We start from the raw sequence: 18,041 nt of genomic DNA on the forward strand, positions 1-18,041 counted from the left end.
GCTTCTGTTAAATATTATAGGCCTACTAAAGGCATAAGCGTAACAATGCATTATATTTTACAAACTCATGTGTTTCGTTTGAAAAAAATTGGTCCATAAAGTAATAAAGTAAATAGCTGAGAAAAAATTGTAGCACAGTACAAGGTATCTGAAATGAGCAGCCTATAGCATAAAATGGAAAAACTCAAGTATTTCAAATATATCAAAATACAGTATTAAAGTAGTATCCTACAATATATATTATTTATCAATCTTTTTCCACAGATGTGGTTTAACCTAAGATACCTGTAATACTACTAATAATAAGTTTTTATTATCAACACTTTGACTTTAATAACTTCAACTGTCGTTGTTTTGTTTTGTGATTATCATTGTGGCATGATGTGTGCTCTGTGTTTACATGTCTTTATTGTTTTCCCATGTGTTTTATCTGATTTTATTCTATTTCATTAACTTGTGTTAGTTAAATGTGTTAAATCACATTGTTCTTTTATTACTCCTCTGTATTATTACAGCCAAGTGTGTCACACCAGAGATGTTACTATTCTTTATTATTATTATTATATTTATATATTATATTTTATATTTATATTTTCCTAAATGGTAACTACAGTATCCTTTTCTAAAATAAAAATGCTTCTTGAGCCTCACAATTAGACAACCAGTTAATTAATAATAACAATTTAAGTATGAAGTTATCAATAAGATGTGTTTGTGTTTATTCACCTTTTACCCACAGTAATTCAAGAAACATATCAATATTCAATTTATGAATTTATTACAAAACTTTAAATAAACACTTTCAATAAGTTAGTTGCTATATTACAATAAATAGGAACATTTTCTCTCCCTCAGTCTCAGTCCCTGTTCAATATAAAAGGCCCAACCAGGTCTGACACAGTTCAGTCTTTTCATTTCAGAGCATCTGCTTGTTTGAATGATGCAGTGGTCTTCTTTATGCACATCAAATGAAAAAGTCCAATAAAGTACAGAAAGCTTTTTAGAGACTCATAATTGCTTTGTGCGTCATTACTGACAATAGTGGTGAGAATGATGAAAAGGATGATGATGATGATGAAGAGGAGGAGGAGGAGGAACAATGGGTTGATTCATACTGATGTCTTAGATGGTGCAGATTTTATTAGTGGTGGTGATTTAATACATCTGGAAAAAGAGAAAAAACATCTGTATTAGAATTTCAATGCGTTTTTGAACCAACACTTAAAAATGTAAACTTATAATTGCAAATACACAAAAGTGGAAAGTAACAATGTAATTTGAGTCTAAACTGTAACAACTGTAAGAAACACGTCTGAAAACACTGGAAATCCATCATTGTGTTTGATGTAAAAACAAAACCCAGAAAAGCTTGGCTGACTGACTCATTAAGGCAAGCCCAACAGAAGAGTGCTGGGTCCAGAGAGTAAACAAATAAATAAGTAAATAATCCAGAGCAAAGCTGAATATTTTTGATTTTTGATTTGAAATGTCAGAGAAAGAAAGACAGAAAGAAAGACCTATACCACAGTAGATACTCACCTCCTTTGGGCAAAGCAGTAAATCATGATGGCCAGGATAATGATGAGCATGACGACACCAAAACTGATACCGATCAGTTGCTCTAACTCAGGCAGAGAGTACGTGTGGTCACTGAAGAAAAGGCAGCGAGTCCCGCTGTAGGAGGACGTGCAGCTGGGGACCAGACAGGCAAATATGTGAGTGCATTCCAGGGGTGAACACGAACAGACATGTGCATGTGGATATGAAGCATAGTTTTTACTGATTATAACTAAAACATATTCAGGATACATAAGGCAGCTCTGTAGAGGGTGTGTGTGTGCGTGCGTGTGTGTGTGTGTGATAACACTAGATCTTACATGCAAAAAGGTTTGTCACTGTCTTGGGGGTACATGCACTCGCCACCATTTTCACAGTAATTTTCATGTTCGCTTCCACAGGATCTGTGTGAGCGCAGCACTAGAGGTTCGTCCATACTGCCTGCAGAGAGAAACAGTGGCATCATAATCAATGATCACATTTCATGACAAAAGTATGAAGGGCCTATTCGTGCCACAAATTCAAATTTTCTTTAAAAAGGGATTGAGGAATATATTTTTCATTTGTCTGCTTTTCATTTTCTCTTTGAAGCAGGAGGTGGGACCCATACTGGCTTGATTAATCAATTCTTAATTGAGTGACACAATCTGGCCCCCACAGAGACCAGCATCCTCCACACAGACTTCCACGTAGTCTCATTGTAGTCCAGAAAATGTATGTTTTTTGTTTTTGTTTATTTGAAGATGGATCTCAAATCTTTGGGACTTTTTGGGCTCCTTAGAAGTCAGCTATCTTTCCACATCTGGGTGCGACGCTGTGGGCTACGGTTTCACACTGACACAAACGCCACTGAAGACACTTACTGTTGTTGAGCTCTGTGGCGAGAGATGCATTTGACAGGAGAGGAGTCGCTGTGGTCTGGAGGTTGTCAGTCACAACTGCAGATTGTCCCGCTGTGGTCAGGAGAAGCAGCACTGCCACTGCTGAGTGCAGGGCTGGAAAACATGGAGTCAAATTATAGAAAACATTCATTTAGATGATTAGAAAAGGTTTATTTTATTTTTGCTCCTTGTGCTGCAAAACTTGTTGATTTCTTGTAAATATTCTTCCTTTACAAATACTGTGGTTCTGTCACTCTAAAACAACTCGGTATAACCTCTATTTACATCACACAAACACCATGTTCCAATTGCTTTGCTATAATCAAGGATTATTAATCGCACATTGCATTCCTAAATAAAATATTTGAAATTTGACAAGTCAGAATAAACTCGACACTTACCCTTCTCCAGGTACGTCTGTCTTTGTGCAAACATCTTCTTTCCTGCTGGTGTGACGTCTGATGTTATGGGCTCGACTCCTTCTGCCTGAGAGGTGTGATCAACAGCAGGTTTTTGCTGAGCTTATATACTGAACTGCCAGCCAGTGAAAGGATTTAAACAGCCAATCAACAAACTAAAAAGTGTTGTGAAAAATGAGAAGCATTTCCTTCCAAAAAAAAAAAAATCCATCTGCATCATTTCCTTTATTTGCAGCGACTCTCTGCGTGCAGAGACAAAGTCTAAAGGCTTGTTGATGGTGGTGGAGGCACGTTATTACCCACAGGCTCTTTAAGTGTAGTTTCTTCTTTGGAAGCCTCTGAACCCACGCATGCCCTTGGCAGGTTTCGCTCAAATGCTTCCTTTGCAGTTTTGTCAGGTTGCTTCATTGACAGTTACGAGTGTTGTGAAAGCGTCAATTTTCTCAAAAGGTATCATTACAAAAGGAAGTTTTTGACCATTTTTTTTTTTTTCCTTCCTCTAATTTAATGTATGACAGGTGACAAGATTGATACTGATTGATACTGATTGGCAGCCAATGGTCAGATATCCAGGGCAGAGAAAGGTTTACCAACAGGTTCTCCCCACGGATGATTTCCTTCCACTGCATTTTGCCAGTAAGAAGCTGGTGATGGCTCATATTGTGTCACTTCATCAGCCACTTGTACTGGGTGGTCAGGGCGTCTGGGAGGAACTGGGAGGTGGGATCTGGTCATGATGGGGGGGGGGCCTCTTTACGCATGAAGTTCCTCAGTGTCAAGTGAAAAGAACAGACTGTTGACTTCATAAAACAAGACAAGAGTCCTCAGCCATGCTAGTGGCTCCGTGAGGCTGTGCTTACATCACAACCATGCCAGATTGGAGTTTTTCCAGCTCGTAAATAGCATTCATGTCAATATCCAAGTTGTAATTATGACTGGGAGAGACTTTTCTCTAATAACTCTTGGCACTTACTAATACAAAAGAACCTGAAAATCAAGGAAACATGGATACCTAATGTCAGCAGGTGTAATGAAACCCAAATTGAGGATGTATTTTCACTCTGTTAATACAGTGTTTCAACCAGCATCGTCATTGTGAGCATGGTAGCCGACAGTGACAATGCTGATATGCTAAAGTCATGTGTTGTGTGTATATTAATGTCTTGTTTTAACATGTTAGCGTGCTAACATTTGCTAATCACCGCAGAGAAGAAAGCACAGCTGAGGTTGATGGAAACACCTGAACATTTGAAGACATTTGGTCATAAACCAAATTATTGTGATTAGGATTCAGCCTCTGGCATCCATGACAATCCCATCCAAAAGTATTTAAGATATTCCGGTCTGCACCAAAGCAGTGGACTGACAGATCAATGTCAGTAAGAACTGGGAAAGTTTTTCTTTCCAGCGTTTCCCCGGCTCAGATACATTGAGGGTAATCGTGTTAGTAGCTCGCTGTGCTGCTCATGACAGTGTCTTCTTTAATATCAATACCAGGAGTTGTCTGAAACTGTCGAAGCTGCGTATGCTTCGGCTTCGCAATGCATTTTTACACAGAACGAAGCCTGTGGATTTCGTCATTTGTTGGCATATGAGTATTGTTTTAAGACAGACTTAAGAAAACACGTCAAACTAAGAGAAAGAAAGTGAGTTTGTGGTACTGGCACAGCATTGTTTTTTTATTTAATATTCCTTTTCCAGTGAATCTGGATGTTCAAAAATGAACCAAAACGACTTCAGTAGAAAAAATATGAATCTAAATTCTCAAAAAGTGAATTCTGAAATAAATAACTTAAACAAATAAATGAACAAATTCACAATATAAACAAATTACATATCAAGTAAGTTTCCCAGCAGGTATGGAGACTTGAGCTCATGGAATTTTAAATAAAAGTGTGTTAGATGTTTGGCAAGGTGTGTGTGTGTGTGTGTGTGTGTGTGTGTGTGTGTGTGTGTGTATACCTAAATAAAATGATGCATCTATATATGTGTGTATATATGCATATACTGTTTGTACCATATAGCATCCATTGAAATGAATGTCTTCATACTGTGTCTGTGTTTAATGCATCAGGGCGTTTCTGGCAGCAGTCACAGTGTTCTTCATCAGCATGGCGACTGTCATGGGACCCACGCCTCCGGGAACAGGGGTGATGACACCTGCTTTCTCCTTCACTCCTACAAGTCAAACAGTTGACTTGGAGTTAAAGGACATTTTTTTTATTCCAGGAACCCGATCTAAGATTAACATTATTTCTGTGGAACAACATTACAAGCGGTTAAGTCTAGATCTCAGGAATCCTAATTATCCGCCAGCGTTGAGAAACCTGCCAAGTGTGTTTCGGTCACATTGATATATTTTCACAAGGATAAAAAGGTAAAACAAATGATAAGCGGTTTGAAAGTTTGATATAATGCACCAGTTTTGTGAGGTAAGAAAATTTGAATATTGCTGTTGTTCAACAACGCTGTTTTAGAAAATACATAAAAAAGGTGCAGTTTTTATTATAATGAACTTTGTGATTATTTACCCTCAAAGTCCACATCACCAATGAGCCGCACTTTCCCCGTGTTCGGGTCCTGGATGCGATTAATGCCCACATCGATGACTGCTGCGCCTTCTTTCACCATATCTGCTGTGATCAGCCCGGGAACACCTATTCACAGAAACCAAGGACAAGGTTTACCGTTAGAAGACAATATGATGCTGAATGAACTGTTGCAGGAAATATGAAGATTATTCCTAGAGAATTACATGGCCCCAGGTTTTGTAAATGACCCACATCAGGAGCAAAATAAAAGGGCTGCAGGTTTTGGTTTTGCTAAATTATCCTATCAAAGTCTCTGAACAGGAGGCTGTCTTTTCCTTTCAGCAGCAATGCTTGTCATCTCCTTTTAATCACTCTTTCTAGTGTGCCTCATCTTGATGAGCAGAATAACATGACAACTCAGCTGACTGTCTATGAGGAAGGAAATAATTAAGCATTTATTTTGACAACTTCTCTGCTTTGCCACAAAATTGCCCAGTTTAGCTCCTCAGACAGCAATTATATGTGCTCAAGAATGACATCAGGTCTGAGCCAAATGAAGATTAAGTGCCAGGTTTAACGGTAGAAAATACCTCTGCTCATGTAAAGCACTCAGTCACGCCAACCCCAAACTACACCCTCTGCCTAATAATCTACTAACTGGAATTACAGCATGTTCCACAACAATTTAATCCCCAACATACACTTGATTTTCAAGCCAAACGCGTGCTAATTCCCAGGTGACATTAAAACAGCTCAATGGCTGGAGGTTCACTTAATCATATTGAGTGCACATGCCAATTTCTTACTTCTAAAATGGAAACCTAACAACTGAATGAAAAGAAAAGGAGGTGTTCCTCCCAGAAAGCTACTTTTAGTCATCAGGGAAAACAGCTCATTCAACAACATGACACCCCTTTAAGGCATTATGTTACAGAAGAGTTTCCCAACAGATATTGCTCCCCTGCATTGATTGATGATCCCACATTCCAGCTACCACAGATCGCTATTGTTCTACAAGACAGCTGCCATCAGTGACCACAGATGGGGCAGAGTACCAGGTAAATATACTGGGACTTCAGTGTTGATTATTTAACAAGAAAACTTCAAGTAAGGGCTGGTTAGCACTTTCACAATCATTCCTCCTCCTTGCATTACTGGGCCACATAATCCATGGTACGGCAGTTCCAACATAATGAAAAGGAATCTGCCCGTGGTTTAAGGAGTGTACACTTGAGGCAAGAGCCAAATAAGTTTTGGAGTGATCACACACATTTTAAACTCTCCACTTGAACGATATGAGCTAGTCCAGTTGTTTGAAAGTGAAAACAAAGATGAGTGATACAGTTATTCCTCAGACTGCATGTTGTAAATGTGAATTTGATTTTGCAGAGTGACCACATGGTTCATCTTTGACCCAATGTGCTCATTGTAGTTGTGATCAGAACACAGTGGACAACTATAATGGGCAAGACTGGGCTTCTTGTAAAGCACAGACATTTATATTAACTGACTCCATTTAAACTGCCTTGTAATTATCACATTTTAATATGGATTAAATGCATAAAAATCCACCCAGATGATCTTCCGTAAAACAACTTCATGATCCTGTGAAATACAGTGGAATATACTGAGCAATATGCATCATCGACATGACTGCCAAATACAACAATTTATCAGTCAATCAAAAATTTAATTAGCAACTATTGTGAAAAATCGATTAATCCTTTCAGGACTTTCATTTAATCAATACTGACAAAAATTGTTAGTTGCAGCCCAAAAGTGAACTGATACATGGTGAGACCCTCTGTATGATTCTGTATTATTAATCAATCTGAAAGACTCAGAATGAGATATGTCACTTCAGTAATTGGTTCTTGAATTGTGAAATAACAGGCAGGAATTAGCCTAACTGGTGTCTGGGTTGTAATTACCTGCAGCTGCAATAATGATGTCAGCCAGGCTGGTGAGCTCCTTCAGCCGCTCCCTCGGTGTACATCTGTGGGCAATGGTCACTGTGGCATCACCTGAGCGGAAACAGGACTTTTTTTGGTTCGGTTCATCCATATAAAACAAAATACATTTTCTCACTTACCTTAAAAGGTGTCGAACCCTGCAGATAAATTTGCTTTTATGTGCCAAAGTTTTGAGATGTGTGGAATTTGGAGTTCCTTACATCTCAAGCAACAATCCCCTTTGAAAACGGCCGACAGTGACAGTGTCAATTTCTTTCAGCGTTTTCTGAGGCGTGCCTCATCTAAAGCTAAGACAACTTCTGCTGACGTCAGACTATCTTATTGCACTTTCATAAAATATAACATTAAGCCTCAGGAGGAAAAGAGCAGAGGCACTAAATCACACAAAAGGCCTCTTATATTAAAGAGTGAGGACCGTCATCTATGTACTTCAAGTTTATCAAGTTAATCAAGTTTATCAAGTTTATCAGTATTTTCTAAATTTGACAAGCTCCAGTTTATAAAATAGCTGCTGTTTAATTTAGTTCATATAATTTACTACCATCAAAACATGTTTTAAAGTACCAGACAAAAACTAAAACTCAATCAAGATTATGTAACATTTCAACTCTTCAGAGCCTGTTGATGAATATTACAAGTGGACCACAAGAAAGTTTTACATTTTATTTGATTTATGATTTATTTGTCTTCATGCTTTACTACAACTATGTTATTCATTCTGTCTGTTTTCAGATAAGTTAAACAGGAGGTAATAGTGATTGATCGATCACACGTCATGGTCACTTTGCGGTGAATAGTCAGAGAACAGAAGTTTATTCACCTCTATTGTATCACACAGGCGGGACAGGCTTCCAAGGAAGATGTCTCAAAATCTAAATATGTTAAACCTGCATTTTTTTTTTCATGGTCCAACATGATGGAAGTATGTGAGAAAAAAAAATGAATGTATTTTGGGTGAACTGTCCCATTAAGTATATAAATGTGTGTAGGCTGTTTTTGCTCATCAACAGTTGAATCTGCTGTGGTCATGCAACTCCACATCAAAAGCATTCTTCAGTGCACTAAGTGGCGAGCAATGTTGGGGTGTTTGTACGAGTAATTGCACAATGAAGACAAGAAAACATGACGATAGTAACACTAATCTTTATGTAGGATGAGTGAGGACATCCTGCACAGACTTAAGTGAACTGTGACCCGGAGTACAGGTGTGGAGGGAGAGAGAGATGATCAAACAAGAGGGCTTCTAGGAAGATAAGAATGAGAGGGAAGAAAAGGCAAGTCACAGCACATCAAACCTGTAGATCACATACCTAGTAGGATGTGGGATGTGTGTGTGTGTGTGTGTGTGTGTGTGTGTGTGTGTGTGTGTGTGTGTGTGTGTGTGTGTGTGTGTGTGTGTGTGTGTGAGAGGGAGGGAGAAAGAAAGAGAGAAAAAAGAAGAGAACTGACCCATTAAATTAACTCACTGAAACTCAAAAAAATAAAATAAAATGATAAAATTGATCACAGAAACTTTTAGAATATTTATAAGTTTGAAGCTCCATCAGCTGTGTGTCCTTGTCATTGTGTGTTGGTGCACATTCGGTTACTCTGCTACACAACCTTCTCTCTCAAGGAACAGTGGAGTGTAACAGGCCCAGTTTCTAACATGCACAAGATTCCACTTCACTGACACAATCCGAAATAAAATGCAAACAAAGACTGAAATCTTTAATAATCCAATATATCCAATATATATGATATTTTGATGTGCTTTCACTTGTTGGTTTTCAATTCAATAAAATGCATGGGTTAAGTTATGAGTGATAACATGACGGTTAGATATTATCCAAGTAAACTTAGTGTGTTGACAACTGTTTCTTTCAAATAATCACAAAGAATGTGATCGCTTCAAAGGGGCCATGGACACTCAGCGTGCTCGACATTATACGCTTTAGCAGTGAAAAATGTATCTTTGAAAGCACTCCTTTTTAATGTCAAATAAGCACCTTGAATCCTTGAAAAAATAGTGTCCCGTCAACCCCCTGGTCTATGATATATACACTATGACCACTTCAGTTCCAGCCAGGGACTCATTTGTCCCACTTTCACTTCATGATTTCTGCCCCGCTCTACTATCAAGAATATTACGAAGGGGAAATGCCACATTAAGAACATGAAAATACAAACAATAGACGAAATATAAGGAGAGAGTAGAAGCAATGATCTCGACGTGTCCTCAGTGGCTCTTATCAGATTTTTCGGTTATAAAGATACACTGCGTTGGCTGATTTCTTGTGACTCATATACTCTAAAGGGCAACACACATTCACGGTACATGATGTGCATCAAAACAGCCACACCAATTGTTTCGCATCATGCCACGATGACACAGGTCAGTGCATTAGCTGCTCTTTTCCCTCATTACACATCAACTTAACAGAAACGCAACAATATTATCACATTCACCACACTGGCATATCCTGACTACCACACCTTGACTACTTTCTCTGGGTGTATGATGCTTCTGGTGTGTGTTATGGGTGTGTGTTGCACTTGACTGAGGAGGCTGGGAGCTGGTTTCACCAGCTGTTTTTAAGTTCACATTTAGCAGTTCTACCAAAAACGGTTACTAAATCTAGTTTCACGCGTCACTAAATTAAAACACACAAACTAATTCTTATGTAGAGATTAGTTGTTGCTGAAGATTTGTACCTGCCAGGTGTAAGTGCTGTTTAGCTAACTAGCTAACTGAACTACCGCCAAAACAAATTATGTTGCTAACTCGGTTAGTGTGAAGAGCAAAAGAGGAACAACCAAAAGTGTTTTCATTTGTTGCTATTGTTGATCTGTTTCTGACTTGGCATCATGTGCATCTATCACCTTTCAGGTGTGCAACAAGACACTTTCCCCAGTGATGCATCTCATATTTGCACAGCTGAAATGTCTTGTACTTTTAGGAGCATTTACTCAGGGGCAGAGACTTGAGTGAACTTTTGTTTGCATGCATGATACTAAGCTATTTACACTTCTGTGATAATCGACCTGCAATACTGCTATTCTTTGACAGGTCAAACATATCTTGTTTCTTCATCTAAGCAGTACATTCCATGCAATGCCTTTCCAACCCCTCCTTTCTTCCTGCAACCCTTATAAGGAAAGCTGATCCATCCTTTAGTAGAGCACAATGCCAAAAGTCTCGCCCAGTGCTTTTCCTACACACTCCCTTGTTTTTTTCCTTCCTGAACTCCTCCAGCAGGATGTGTATCAGCATTTATTGTTTGATTTCCTAGGTGAGGAGTCGTTAAAACTTTAATTTATTGATCACATCCTGATAAAATTCCAATGCATCAAACATCCTTCAGGGAAAGCCAGGATGGTGCAACATCATTTGCCTACAAAGAACACCACTGCAACCACATTACACAACTCACACACACACGCACACATGCACACATGCACGCCCACTCACCTCCAGGGCGTTCATGGTTGCGATCAGTGTGCAGCAACATTGCGATGGGCATTCCAACGTTTTTGGAGCGACCAGCAACCAGCACATTCTTCCCAACTGTCTCAATACCTGAAAACACAGGGGAAAATTTTTTAATAAATATGTCTGACTGAAGAGAGTTTTAATGTGCAAGGAGTAAATTTACCTGATTATCACAAAATACTGAAAATTAATAAAAAAAATTGTTTCACAGAGCCTGGGAAAGTATTTCACCTGTGATCATACATGCATGTTGCAGGGAGGTTATTCTGCCAGTTGCACCACAGCCTGGCACCACAATGTCGCCTGTGTGACAATTACTATATTCATGTCAGACAAGACCAAAGTCATTACAGTGATTAATAGTGGGAGGATAGGTAGGTCTGATAAACAGGTGATAGATTTGCTGATTTGCATTCCATATATGCATGAAGGCCAGGCATGTTGTCAACTAATGGTCACAGCTACACAAACATAAGTTTATGTAGATTTGACTTATTTATTTGCTTCTTTAATTATGTCAGTGTGCATTAATTGTTTGAGTAATGTCAGTTTTATATCTGAAAGTTACCTCAGTCAACATACTTCATCAGTTTCACATTTAATAAAATCCAGTTAACCTTCGCAAGCCCCGAGTTTAAACAACGCAAAGATGAGGATTAAATATAAATCTAAATCTTAAATATAATCCAGGAAGTCCAGTTTGAATTACGTCTTCAGCATCCATGAGTCTGAAGGCACATCAGATGCGAACAGTGCACAGAGCTTTATAATCCTCTGAGACAGGATTTTAAAACTCTGTAAAGTTATCATGGCGGCCATTATTTTATCTTTCATTGTGATGATGGCAATGAAACCAGTAGAAATACAGCATTTAAGTAGCAAAGTAAGCTACCACCCATGTGTTCTTTCACCGCTCCGTTGGGCCAATGCAGCACCCAATGGCACTGCAAAAGTTGAGTCAGGTTCAACTTGTCTGCCTGATGACGCTGTGTTTTTTTGCCATGTTTGGCCCCATTCAAATGAATGACGTGGCTGCGTTGTTTCATGCAAGGATGAGGTCAGTCTGAACACGGCCGTAAAGTGCTCTACAAGGTGAAAAAGCTGGCATTCTTCAAGCAATCTTGGGTCGTGGAGGAAAGGTACATTACAAGTATTTAGTTAGTCAAGCATATTACTGTTTAAAACCTCCTCCAGTCTATTGTCTACATTGCTCATGAATGAGGAGCATTAGAGTGTGAGCCTGAACATACAGATGGACAGTGGAGAAGTAGATTTTGATGACTGATTTGCTTTGCTGAAGAGAAAATCAGAACAGATCTTAACTTGACAATCAAAACTACCTGGGAATTGAAAAAATGTACTTATCACATTAACAACATCTCCATCATCATAAACACTGCATCGAGAAAAGCCCCAGTGTTGTCAAGGGCCCTCCCTGCCCTCTCGTGGTTGCCAAATTTCTCATCAACAACAGTTACCTGAACTGAACTAACCAGATCAGCACTGAAGCTTTAGCTTTGCTTGTCCATCAACAACAGCACCCTCTTCTGGGTTTGATCAGAAAGGCAACCAAGGGGTTACTTCCTATGACAGCTAGTTTTCTGATATTGTAGTTGTATCACTGCCTGTGGAATCTCTAAATACAACCAGTGCTGTGACGTCCCCCTCTAGTTTTTAAATGAAGGCGTGGCTGCTACATTTCAAGAATAAAGTAAAATAAGTTACTGAAACTTTATTCAAGAAATTTTTGAACTATATATTTTTTTTTTTAACTCACGCAAGTTTATCTGAAGCGGTTTTGAGAAAAAAATCCACTACACCAATTTACATTTGCTACAGCACATTCAGCCATAGTTCTTAGTTGGCAGGATATTTACATCCTTCACTTGGTCTAGAGGATGACTGGCTGGTCCAACACATTATCACAGTGGACAGGTTTTAGGTTGGAAAATGGCTGTTTGGCACCATCTGGTGGGTTATGTTTGGTAAGACAGGAACATGCCTGCTCCTCCCTTTGCCTCCAGAATGGACTTTTACATTTTTGTAAATTAAGTTCAAACATTTATTGAAGTTTGCCATCTTTACGTTATGAGTTACAGTGTGAGTTAAATTCAAGGTAACAGCAAAGACAAAAGCAACAGGGTACACTGAATAAGCCCCTGAGGAATACTGATAATCTACTCCACTCTGTACAGTGTTGATAGATCTTTAATGCCCTCTACAGGATTAGTTGTTTGCAGCAAAATAAAAAAAAGAACAATACAAATGCACCATGAAAACTGTGGCAAAACAACAATGTTAACAACTGAAATTAAGAAGAAAAAAAAATGTTTTCTTAAATGATTATGAGTAATGGAGCTGAAGAGGTTCACCTGCTCTTTTGATGATCTCCCAGACAGCTGCAGGCGTGGCAGGCACCATGGATCTCTGGTCCAGACACAGCTTCCCAATATTCACAATATGGAAACCATCCACATCCTTCTCTGGAGCGATGGCATTACACACTGCCCGCTCATTGATGTGCTCTAACAAGGGGAGGGAGTTGGACAGATACTCAGTGATGTATTACATATGATTAAACACACAACTTAAAGACTAATTGTTGATCGCTACACTCTACACTTGTATTACATGCTGCTGTAAACGTCATCATCAATTAGCCTGATACAGTCTGTCCATAAATATTTTTCTTGCTTTGATTCCCACAGTAACTGACTGAGACGATACAAAACAGAAACAAATGATGTGTGAAGAAAGTCTTGACAGGCTGATGTAACCCAGGTTATAAACACAATAACAAATAATTATAAATAGCAATATAAAAAACTGAATAGATAAAAACAACAAAAAGAGTCTTTCTCAAAATGCTTTCAAATTCACTTTATGTTGGTTTTATGTGAATTCAAAAAAATCATAACTCATTTTATTTTAACTTTTATTCAACATCCCCATCCTTTAGTGTCATGAAAATGTAGTTGACAAAAAACAATTCAAGACTAGATTGAACATTTATCCTAAACAAGATAAGGAGTTTTAGTGAAACTTGCCTTCTATTTATTGTTAATAATTGTATGTGTTGTATATTGTATGTGTGTTAATGTTTGTTGGTAAACAGTTTAGGTCCAGTAGCTTAAATTTCTCTGTTATATAGTGACACATGGCTTGTGTCCTCAGACAAATTTAAACCTTTGTGTATAAGTAAATTGGGGGTGAAGTCAGGTCATTTAAAGGGAATACACTTGAGACCTGCTGTTAAAAAGGCTAAATTTTATTATGTAGGAAGGATCACCAGAAACTGAACTGCAATGACTAATTAAATTTTGGTTGACTTTGATGTCAGTGAGGAAAACTCATCTGCAGCTGTGGCCCATGTTTACCGGGAAGTGGCAGCTGCACCAACAGGCCGCTGACCCTCCAGTCACGGTTCATCTTGTCAATCAGCTCCAGCAACTCCTCCTGGGAGACGGAGCTAGGTCGCACCACTGTATCACTGGAAATACCTAAAGAGCACATGCACATCACACACATACGCCATGTTCAAAATCTTGCCATGTGCATGTTAATACGCAGTTGTGTGAAACTGCATTACATCATATTAGTTTTGCTTATGAAACGTGTTAATCAATGTGTATCCATGTGTCCATGCATGCATAGAAATGTGAAATGCATTAGGTAGATCTGTGTTGTGTTCGTTCATTTGCCACATTGTGTAAACAGTTTTCAGAAATGCGTGCAATGCTTATATCTGACCCAGGATGCTGGCTGCCCGGGTCTTGTTCTTAACATATGTACGACTGGCTGGGTCGTCCCCAACTAAGACCACTCCTAGGTGGGGCCTCATGTTGCCCTGAGCCACCAGCTCTTCCACATCACGTTGGATTTCTCTGTGGAGCTGACGAGCCAACTCTGTCCCCGAAATCACCACAGCAGCATGCCTGGGGAGGTAAATCACACAGACAGCTCAGACCACATCACAAAAAATATACACACATTATTTCAAATAAAGGATTAGTTAACTGACAAATTCCCTGATTCCAGCTTCTCAACTGTGATTAATTGTTGGTTCATTTAGTCATGGTGATAGTTAATGTATTTGGGATTGTACTGTTGGTAAGACAAAACAAGTAATTTAATTTTGTCAGCTTCAGCTCTGGGAAATTGTGATGGTTGATTTTTTTTTCCCTATTAGGATTAGTTGAAGCTCTGCAACTAGCAATATTTATTATCAGTTAACTTTCTTGATTAGTTGAATAGTTGTTTTGTCTGTAAAATGTCAAAAATTCAGAAAAATGCCCAACACAATTTCCAACAACCCAAAGTGACATCTATAAATGCCACTTCGTTCAACCAGCTATCCACATCCCAAATCTTTTTCGCTTATTATTGTGTAGTCATAAAACCTTGACATTTAGGAAACTGGAACCAGGAATGTTTAGAATGTTAATGTTTAGTATTTTCTACTTTTAAAAAATGACCATTATCAAAACAGATCCCAATTAATTTTCTGTTGATTGACTAATATATTAATTGATTGATCGAGTAATCATTGCAGCTCTATAAAACACAGTACACTGAAAAAATAGATTTTTTTCCCAGCAAAATTATGTCAAAATGATGGGCACCCCAGGTTTAATCCATATAATATCTGTCAACATAATATGATTAATAGCAATGTTATCAGAAATTTGCACCACTGCTCGTCTTATCCAGACCCTGTTTAAAAGTCTAGCTCGAAGACCTCAGTTGAACATAGTAGGTTATGTCAAGGCTGTTTTATCTAAAGTTGTGTTTTATCAAATAGCTTAATAACTGATCATCTGATCATTTCAACTCTTGTGTACCGATTCATTCCCCTTTGCACATCTGGGGAAATAATAAAATGGGGATTAACAGGGGCACAACAATACATTTTTGCCCGCGGCATCCGAGGAGGTTAATCCGGTCATGGTAACGGAAAAGACTGAAAATAATCGTTAATTAGTAACAAGAGTACCGAATCATCGTTATTCTGCTCTTGTCTTCCGGGTGGAAAAATGATTTATGCTTTTGTTCTTGAGATGTTGGCGGTTAATTAGGAAACCTAGGTTAGTAGGCACACGGTAATTATTAGCCCCGGTGATTCATATTGACAGTTTAACCGCAGCTAACCGTCGTCTAGCAGCAGCCAACATTATACACATGCAGTGTGCTCTTAAACTACAGCGAGTTATGTAACTGTGACCGGTTTGTTGACAGCGTTTTTAGATTTAATCTGACCAGTAATTCACCTTCCAGTTTAAGGTACGGTGCGACACCTGCCCTCTCTTCCGTGAACGGTGAAACCTACTGTCAATCACCAATCCGCTAACACGTGACGGTACACACGCCTTCACCGGCTCATCCATCCCTTCGCAAAGTAATACCCCACATTTAAAGACAAAAACAGCGGTGTTTTAAATGTGGTGCACTTTACCTCGTCGCCGACTGTTGTAGATGTCTCCTTTGACTCTCGCATTTTCTGTGCATCCGCAGTTTGGCCCGACAGCAGTGATGGTGTAACGTTAACGGGCTACAAATCCTGAAGGAGGAGCGTAGCGGTGAAACAGAGGCCGCCATGTTTGTGTGCGTGTGTCGCAGAGCGTGTGTACGTCGTGCGTGTGTCTGGCATGAGAGGGGGGGGTGGGGTGGGGGTTAATGATAGGCTGAAGCTACTGTACACACTCCACATACTGAACATACTGTACATATCTTATTAACTTGTTTGTTATGGATTCTTTGTTATTCATTATATATATAAAATTGGATTAAAAAAAAAAACAAGATCCTCTGGGCCTCAAAAAGCCCCAAGTTATCTTCACATATTTTAATTAACCACAATATTGTTAGAACTTTGTGCTGCTTATAGCATACAATATCAACTCTATTAGGTCCTACATCCTCCACCTTTTCCTGTTAAGCTATGATCCTCACATTTGATCAAATTCGATGGCTTGTACTGGAGCATTTGTATGCAAACTGTTGTACACATTATATCAATTCTAGTATATTTAAGTGTAATTTAGGTCATGGATTCTTTTTTCATTGGGCTCTTATTTCATAGCCACATATTTCAGAGCAAATCAAAGTGTAGCCATATAAATATCACAGTATACAAAAAGCAGTGAATGTCACAGCTGTGCTCTGTTTTGCCACAAGATGACAGCAAATATTTGCTGCATTAACTGAAGTGTGGAGGATCCATTTAAAATACTTGAAATTTCAGAGAGAGGAAAATGAACACTAGGTATCCACTAGGAATATGATAAACAGATCACATGTATGTAAAATATCTGACTGGATGTTGATCCTTCAGCCCAGAAAGGGAGCCGCACAGCGATGTTCATGCATACAAATGATTCAACAGAACCAAGATTATGGCCCACAAACTTGATGGTTTAACTAGACCAATTAATAAAATAAGGGCAGAGTAAACAATATGGGGACACAGGGAAACATCACTTATACAAGCCATTCATATGCAGCCAAGAATAAGGTGATGGCTGGATGCATGGTTGGATGCACAAAGTAGGCTATATGATTGTGACTACAATGAATTTCCTCATTCATTTCAATATTTAATCAAGACTACAATTGATTCTCTGTTAGCTCTCTAAACATAATCATAAAAAGCAGAAAAGCTGATATTGTTGTCAGTGTTTAATATGTTCAGTGTAAACATTTTGTCACCATATTGATAAAAACGTAACCCTGGGTGGAAGAAGTTGAGACAAAGAGGCTTTGCAGCACATATGCACAACATAATCACACATAAAATTCATGTATGTTTTCAGTGTAAACTTTCACTACAAATTCACCGACAAGGACGACTGCATGTGGTTTTGCAAAGGGTTGTCACACCTGCAAACCAACAGATGTGTAGGAGTAAAAGCAATCACACTGTCACTGACACTTATTGGTGAATATATTAAATCACCACAATTCAATCCAGTGATCTTCAACCCACATTTATGTTACATGTGAATGGAGTTACTTCACGTGATGTCTATTATTGTATTTGTATCATGTTATGTTAAGTGAAATGTCCAAAAACCACATCCACACAACTTTTCCTCATAAGAAACAAGCTCTTAGTATGACAAACATGTAAGTGGAGCTAAAAGGAAACACAACTCCAAATGAATGCTAATGTTGTTCATGTTGTTCATTTTTCTGTGCTGCCACTGATGGCC

At 38.6% G+C, this 18,041-nt stretch overlaps 1 protein-coding gene across 2 annotated transcripts; it reads right to left on the reverse strand.

Moving 5' to 3' along the window:
* Nucleotides 1-1,908: 1,908 nt before the first annotated feature.
* Nucleotides 1,909-16,428, reverse strand: LOC111236485 (probable bifunctional methylenetetrahydrofolate dehydrogenase/cyclohydrolase 2). Of its 2 annotated transcripts, XR_002665724.1 has the most exons (10): nt 16,286-16,385; nt 14,584-14,768; nt 14,211-14,333; nt 13,206-13,358; nt 10,813-10,920; nt 7,320-7,412; nt 5,389-5,514; nt 2,840-2,924; nt 2,421-2,552; nt 1,909-1,998 (listed from the first exon to the last, which is right to left on the reverse strand). XR_002665724.1 is itself a non-coding variant. In XM_022765227.1 (8 exons), the coding sequence occupies exons 1-8, from the start codon at nt 16,426-16,428 to the stop codon at nt 4,920-4,922; spliced, it is 1,047 nt and encodes a 348-aa protein (XP_022620948.1). In that variant the 3' UTR covers nt 4,801-4,919. The 2 variants fall into 2 exon arrangements, 1 of the variants encoding a protein (XP_022620948.1); XM_022765227.1 differs by lacking the exons at nt 1,909-1,998; nt 2,421-2,552; nt 2,840-2,924 and adding an exon at nt 4,801-5,035 and having other exon boundaries at nt 16,286-16,428.
* Between the last annotated feature and the right edge of the window lie 1,613 nt (nt 16,429-18,041).

This window comes from Seriola dumerili, unplaced genomic scaffold (genome assembly GCF_002260705.1).
Source record: "Seriola dumerili isolate Sdu_G_001 unplaced genomic scaffold, Sdu_1.0 BDQW01000668.1, whole genome shotgun sequence".
NCBI classification, from domain to species: Eukaryota; Metazoa; Chordata; class Actinopteri; order Carangiformes; family Carangidae; genus Seriola; species Seriola dumerili.

Bases quoted from the DNA above. Each gene is read 5' to 3' on its own strand.
- LOC111236485 (XM_022765227.1), bottom strand. From the start codon at position 16,428: ATGGCGGCCTCTGTTTCACCGCTACGCTCCTCCTTCAGGATTTGTAGC. The intron at 14,769-16,285 runs GTAAAGTGCACC...TTACCTCCCCAG, and splicing joins CTACAACAGTCGGCGACGAG to GCATGCTGCTGTGGTGATTT. The intron at 5,515-7,319 runs GTAATTACAACC...TTCTGTGAATAG, and splicing joins CATCATTATTGCAGCTGCAG to GTGTTCCCGGGCTGATCACA.